The 7,500-nt window shown below is 40.1% G+C and overlaps 1 protein-coding gene across 1 annotated transcript in view; it reads right to left on the minus strand.

Moving 5' to 3' along the window:
• Positions 1 to 155: 155 nt before the first annotated feature.
• The window catches only part of LOC310924570 (ATP-dependent DNA/RNA helicase DHX36-like), a gene marked incomplete at both ends in the record, with an annotated part of 9,935 nt that continues 2,590 nt past the window's right edge, over positions 156 to 7,500 (minus strand). Inside the window, 15 exons of the mRNA XM_083886352.1 lie at positions 156 to 273; positions 457 to 600; positions 1,213 to 1,277; positions 1,351 to 1,406; positions 1,490 to 1,577; positions 1,989 to 2,094; positions 3,700 to 3,840; positions 3,946 to 4,027; positions 4,111 to 4,277; positions 4,566 to 4,640; positions 4,906 to 4,985; positions 5,077 to 5,247; positions 6,161 to 6,199; positions 6,427 to 6,649; positions 6,818 to 6,928. Coding sequence (XP_083742478.1) covers positions 156 to 273; positions 457 to 600; positions 1,213 to 1,277; positions 1,351 to 1,406; positions 1,490 to 1,577; positions 1,989 to 2,094; positions 3,700 to 3,840; positions 3,946 to 4,027; positions 4,111 to 4,277; positions 4,566 to 4,640; positions 4,906 to 4,985; positions 5,077 to 5,247; positions 6,161 to 6,199; positions 6,427 to 6,649; positions 6,818 to 6,928 — 1,666 coding nt within the window. The remainder of the gene's footprint in view (positions 274 to 456; positions 601 to 1,212; positions 1,278 to 1,350; positions 1,407 to 1,489; positions 1,578 to 1,988; positions 2,095 to 3,699; positions 3,841 to 3,945; positions 4,028 to 4,110; positions 4,278 to 4,565; positions 4,641 to 4,905; positions 4,986 to 5,076; positions 5,248 to 6,160; positions 6,200 to 6,426; positions 6,650 to 6,817; positions 6,929 to 7,500) is intronic.

Raw genomic sequence — 7,500 nt, forward strand, 5'->3', positions numbered from 1 at the left:
GAGACTCTCCACACCTGAGCTTCATCAACACTAACCAGTGCCTCACACACCTGACTGCAGTGAGTGGATTCTCCCACCACAGCAGCACCATCCACATTAAACCTCCTAAAACAACACATTTGTGTCAGTGTGTTATCTCTGTCCAAACACACAACCTTGATCTGCAGACACAGCTCCTCCAGCGGCGTCCTCATAATTTCAGGTAACTGATAGTCGTCCAATAGCTTTGCTCTGAGGCCGTTGTACAGATGATAGCACTTCCCTGGACGCACTCTACACAAGAAAGAGACGATGGAATAATAAAAATATCAGTCATGTGAAAACAGCTGCACACAGGAAGCAGCTCCTGTTAGTTGCTCCATTTTGACTCCACAACAAGCTAACACAAGAGATAGCTCAGATCAGTGTTTTCACATGTGAAGAAGAGGCCTCACTGTTGGAATGATGCTGATTTACCTGCCAGCTCGGCCTTTCCTCTGCTTAGCGTTAGCCACACTGACCCACTCCGCCGTCATCGTACTCATGTTGTTGTTTGTGTCAAAGTTTGTCTCTTTAATCTTTCCTCCATCGATGACGTACACAACATCATCGATGGTGATGCTGAGGAGACAAGAGGAGACAGTGAATCTGATGGAACACACACACACACACACAAAGACACAAACACAACATCATCGATGGTGATGCTGAGGAGACAAGAGACAGTGAATCTGATGGAACACACACACATACACACACACACCCACACACACAGACACACAAACACACAAACACCATGTCATCGATGGTGATGCTGAGAGGAAAAGAGGTGACAGTGAATCTGATGGAACACACACACACACACACACACACAGAAACACACACACAGACACACACCACATTAAATGTCACTGAGTCTGATTCAAACTTTTGATCATTGTTTTTCCAAAGTATCAGTCATCTCCATGGTAACATGACTAACTCTTTCAGCCGTCATCTCCATGGTAACCATGGTAACCATGACTGACTCAGGCGTCATCTCCATGGTAACCATGGTAACCATGACTGACTCGTTATCTCCATGGTAACCATGACTGACAGCAGTTATCTCCATGGTAACCATGACTGACTCAGCTGTCAGACATTGTATCAGTCATCTTGTTTATTTGTATCCATATACTGTGAATATATTTGATGAAGTTCAAACGGACTTCAACTGAGATGAAAACATACCTGGTCTCAGCGATGTTGGTGGCAATCACAATCTTTGTGACTCCAGGAGGAGGTCGTTTAAACACCTGAGAGAAGAGTCATGTGATTGTCATGTGACTTATTAAACAAGAGAAAACAGAGAAACAAAAGACGACTGACCTGAGTCTGATTAACAGTCGGCATCAGAGAGTGAAGAGGGATGATGATGAACCGCTCTGAAACAAAGTTATAACACACTGTCACAGGTACAAGTACTACAAATAACAGGGTTAGGGTTAGCGTGCGTGTGTGTGCACACCTGATCTGAACATCTGCTGAGCCATGAGAAGGTCGTTCAGACTGCTGATGTTGTCCCAGCCAGGGAGAAACACCAGGATCGCTCCTTCCTGTGAGACACAGAGTCACAGAGTCACAGGAGAGTCACTGCTGAGTCACTGAGTCACTGAGTCACTGAGTCACTGAGTCACTGCTGAGTCACTGAGTCACTGAGTCACTGCTGAGTCACTGCATGTTCTGTTCTTCATGTTCTGTTCTTCTTTATATTCTCTTCTTCTTTATGTTCTGTTCTTCTTTATGTTCTGTTCTTCTTTATGTTCTTCTTTATGTTCTGTTCTTCTTTATGTTCTTCTTTATGTTCTGTTCTGTTCTTCTTTATGTTCTGTTCTTCTTTATGTTCTTCGTTATGTTCTGTTCTTCTTTATGTTCTGTTCTTCTTTATGTTCTGTTCTTCTCTTCCTTACAATCAAAGTTTCATCTTCAGTGTTAAATGATAAAATAATAGCTCAGATCAAACTCACCTGTTCATGAAGAACAATGTGACGGATCAGAGCCAGAATCAGCTCCAGGTCAATCTTGTCATTATCGTCCAACATCTGCAGTGTCGTTATCGTGTTGTCAGAATACCTGTAAAACATAATCAATCAACTAATCAGTCAATTAGTCAATCAATCAATCAATTAATTAATTAATTAATTAACTACCAACCAACCAATCAATCAGTCAATCAATCAATCAAAAACACAGAGCTTTAACTGACAGAGCAAATGAAAAAGGTCATGACCTTTGAATGACAGTTGTGTTTTTCTTTCTTCTGAATAATTGATTTCAAAGAGTCACAGTGTTGTTCTAAAGAAGCTTTGTGGTGTTTGTGTTTGTGATACTTTATCATTAAGATTGTAACAATGTCACTGAGTTAAACAAAGATATTTCTATGAATGAAGCCATGAATAATGTTTACACTCCAGGTTTAAAAGGTACGTCACACCTAACCTGTTCTTTTAAAGCACTAAACGTGTTTCCATGTACTTACAGCTGGTATTACGCGTTTCCATATTTACAGCTGGTATTACGTGTTTCCATGTACTTACAGCTCAGCTGGAATTACGCGTTTCCATGTACTTACAGCTGGTATTACGCATTTCCATGTACTTACAGCTGGTATTATGCGTTTCCATGTACTTACAGCTGGTATTACGTGTTTCCATGTACTTACAGCTGGTATTACGCGTTTCCATGTACTTACAGCTGGTATTACCCGTTTCCATGTACGTACAGCCGGTATTACGCGTTTCCATGTACTTACAGCTGGTATTACGCGTTTCCATGTACTTACAGCCGGTATTACCCGTTTCCATGTACGTACAGCCGGTATTACGCGTTTCCATGTACTTACAGCTGGTATTACGCGTTTCCATGTACTTACAGCCGGTATTACCCGTTTCCATGTACGTACAGCCGGTATTACGCGTTTCCATGTACTTACAGCTGGTATTGCGTGTTTCCATGTACTTACAGCTGGTATTACGCGTTTCCATGTACTTACAGCTGGTATTACCCGTTTCCATGTACGTACAGCCGGTATTACGCGTTTCCATGTACTTACAGCTGGTATTACGCGTTTCCATGTACTTACAGCCGGTATTACGCGTTTCCATGTACGTACAGCCGGTATTACGCGTTTCCATGTACTTACAGCTGGTATTGCGTGTTTCCATGTACTTACAGCCGGTATTACGCGTTTCCATGTACTTACAGCTGGTATTACCCGTTTCCATGTACGTACAGCCGGTATTACGCGTTTCCATGTACTTACAGCCGGTATTACGCGTTTCCATGTACTTACAGCTGGTATTACCCGTTTCCATGTACGTACAGCCGGTATTACGCGTTTCCATGTACTTACAGCTGGTATTACGTGTTTCCATGTACTTACAGCTGGTATTGCGTGTTTCCATGTACTTACAGCCGGTATTACGCGTTTCCATGTACTTACAGCCGGTATTACCCGTTTCCATGTACGTACAGCCGGTATTACGCATTTCCATGTACTTACAGCTGGTATTACGTGTTTCCATGTACTTACAGCTGGTATTACTTGTTTCCATGTACTTACAGCTGGTATTACGTGTTTCCATGTACTTACAGCTGGTATTACGTGTGTTTCCATGTACTTACAGCTGGTATTACCATGTGTCTAAACTCATTTAATGACGATCAGTTGTGACTCACCTTCCCTGCAGAGAGCGCTCGTACAGAGGAAACTGGTCTTTGTATTCAGCCTCTTTCGCTTCTTTCTCTGCTCTGGAGTTCTGACCCTGCCAAAAGCTTCTCTTCCACGAGGGTCGACGCTCCTGATTCTGAGGACGATATCTGCCATCAAAGAATATGTGGGACATCAAACTGTTATCATAAACTGATGGGATAGTTGTGTTATTATTATTATGATTGTGTAGTAGAGTAGTGTTGTTGCTCCACCTAATCATCTCCACTATGTCCTCAAGTAGGAACTCGTCCACAGGGAAAGTTGAACCAGGGATGTGGATCATCGGACAGTCGTCTTGAAGGAAGATTAACACAGACAGAAATGATTAGATGAACAATGATATTGCCACGTTTTCACATGTCACATGTTTGACTTACCAAAGTATTTGGAAAACTTCTGGGCATTGAGCGTGGCACTCATGAGGATGATCTTGAGATCATCGCGGAGCTTCAGCAGATCCTTCACAATGATGAGCAACACGTCCGACTGCAGGTTCCTCTCATGGATCTCATCTAACACCAAGTGACTAATGCTGGACAAGAGCCTGACACAAGCAGAAACATATTATCATTATTTATTATTATTTCAGTGTCATTCTGTGTTCTGTGAACAGCTGATCAAAGAGGTCAAAGTGTAGATGAATGTGTCGCCCTGGAGACGGTCAGCTTTGAAGACAACAGTGTTTTATGTGACGACAGTAGACCAGGGTTTTGTTTTTGAGCAGATCTGTGGCATTACCGCTGTGTGTGTGTGTGTGTTATCATGTTGTATATTCTACAGTCAGTGAGGAAGAGCAGCAGAAGAATGAATGAAGATCATGATGATGACTCACGGGTCTGAGCGAAGCCACTGAAGAATAATACCCGTGGTACAGTACAGGACTGAACCTTGTTTGCGTGGTAACCGGCTGAAAAAAACAAACATTTGAAGGTGGTTTGAAACTTTAATGATTGTATATTTCTATGATCCATCATTCCCTTCTTTATGCATCTATTTCATCCTGTCCCAGGTTCACCCAGGTCTTACATTCCCACTGATGCTTTCACTGCAGGGTCATATGAACCCACTCATGAAGAACCAGGTTAGACCCAGGACTAAGCAGGTCTTTTAAGAACCATTCAGTGTAACCAGCTGGAACAAGCTAACCAGACTCTGTGGTGTGATGTCCTTACCTCTGGAGGCGGATCTGGTAACCACAAGAATTTCCATTCCCAACACTTTCTGCTCGCTCTGCTGCTACACGCTCTGCTACCTGACACACACACACACACACACATTATAGAGCAACAACACAACATAAACCAGTAAAGTCAGAGATAGAAGGAGAAGATCTATAAACGTACAGAGATGGCAGAGATACGACGAGGTTGTGTGCACACGACTCGACAAACTGAGCCCATTCCTCTGTTGATATGATCATCCAAAATAAACTGTGTGACCTGAGTGGTTTTTCCACAACCAGTCTCTCCACTCACAACCACCACACGGCTACTGTGGATCAGCTGCACCAGCTCCTGAGGAGGGAAGATCATACATGAGATCAGAGAGAAACTGTGTGACTATAACACATGATATCAGAGACTTTATGTGACTATAATACATGATATCAGAGACATTATGTGACTATAACACATGATATCAGAGACATTATGTGACTATAACACATGATATCAGAGACATTATGTGACTATAACACATGATATCAGAGACATTATGTGACTATAACACATGATATCAGAGACATTATGTGACTATAACACATGATATCAGAGACATTATGTGACTATAACACATGATATCAGAGACATTATGTGACTATAACACATGATATCAGAGACATTATGTGACAATAACACATGATATCAGAGACATTATGTGACTATAACACATGATATCAGAGACATTATGTGACAATAATACATGATATCAGAGACATTATGTGACTATAACACATGATATCAGAGACATTATGTGACTATAACACATGATATCAGAGACATTATGTGACAATAATACATGATATCAGAGACATTATGTGACTATAACACATGATATCAGAGACATTATGTGACTATAATACATGATATCAGAGACATTATGTGACTATAATACATGATATCAGAGACATTATGTGACAATAACACATGATATCAGAGACATTATGTGACTATAATACATGATATCAGAGACATTATGTGACTATAATACATGATATCAGAGACATTATGTGACTATAACACATGATATCAGAGACATTATGTGACAATAACACATGATATCAGAGACATTATGTGACTATAATACATGATATCAGAGACATTATGTGACTATAATACATGATATCAGAGACATTATGTGACTATAACACATGATATCAGAGACATTATGTGACTTGCAATGATTTGTGAATTTAAAAAAATAAATTACCTCTTTTTTCCCATAAGATGGCAACTTTTCCCTGAATTTCTGCAAACACAACAAACAAAGAGCCATTTTAATGAAATCAGGAGCTGATGAGTTTCTCTTTTGATTCTTGAATATTATTTAAGGTTTTCCTTCTTAGGTCTTCCATTTCTCACATGAAATCATCACTTTTTTCTCTTTTTGAAATTGTTTTAGTGTTTAGTATTTTAAGTGACGTTGTGATGTTTTTAATCTTTGAACATAAAGACAGAGACATTACAAAGACTCACCAGCATTTCTCTGTACTTTGGATCAGATTTCTTATTCATGAAATCTCTCATCAAGTCGTTGTCCAGTGAACGGTCTCTGACGACTTCCTGAAACAAGAAGACAACATCTTTGTCTTTGTTTATCAGTGTCCGTCTGTCCTCCTCCTCCTCATCATCATCATCTTCATCATCTTCATCCCACTGGTCTGGAGGTCCATCTTTATCCACTGATGGAGTTGACTTTCTAAACAACAACAACAACAACATGTAGAAGTGAATAAAATGGATCACACAACAAAGTGTGATTGTGTATGAATCACCAGTCACATTATTATCATTATTATCATTATTATTATAATGATTTATTAATAATAATAATAATACTAATAATAATATCCACTGCTTTGTTTACCGGTGTGACTTTGAAGATGCTTTTTTCTGGTCCAAACGGAGTTCTTCCTCCTCTTCAGATTTAATGTCAAGCTTCAGCTTTTGCTCCTCAGACAAATCTCCATCAAAGTAACTGCACACACACACACACACACACACACACACACACACACACACACAATAATCATGTGAAGTAGATGTTCTCACCATTCTCTCAATAACTACGACCCCACCTGAACTTCACAACAACAACCACTGACTCTGCCCTTCCTCACTCCAAACTCAGGCTGTAAAGTCCAAGTCGACTGGTCCATTAATTGGTCGACACGTTCTGGCTCGACCAAAATTGTGATTGGTCGACTAATTATTATTATTTTTTTAATTATTATAATATTTTTTATGGTGAATTTCATTAGAAGGAAAGTACCAAGTGTTTTAAAGCACCTGTGTTTAAAAGGTATCAGCCGGTCTTCAGAGAACACTCCCCTTGTTTTCCACTATTTTGGTTTAGTCCACACCAGTGGTTTGTTGTCGCTCCGTGGCTAACTTTTCATTTGAGGCTACAATCAGTCCTCCTGTCACATCCATGTCAAAGAAATCAGCAGCATTTTTCAAAAGTAGAAAATGGTAAAATGTGGAATGTGTACATATCTGTGAACATATCCGAATTATTAGCATATTTTAATGTTTTAGTCTAATAATGGT

The sequence above is a fragment of the Microchirus variegatus genome, assembly GCF_963457635.1.
Source record: "Microchirus variegatus genome assembly, chromosome: 3".
NCBI classification, from domain to species: domain Eukaryota; kingdom Metazoa; phylum Chordata; class Actinopteri; order Pleuronectiformes; family Soleidae; genus Microchirus; species Microchirus variegatus.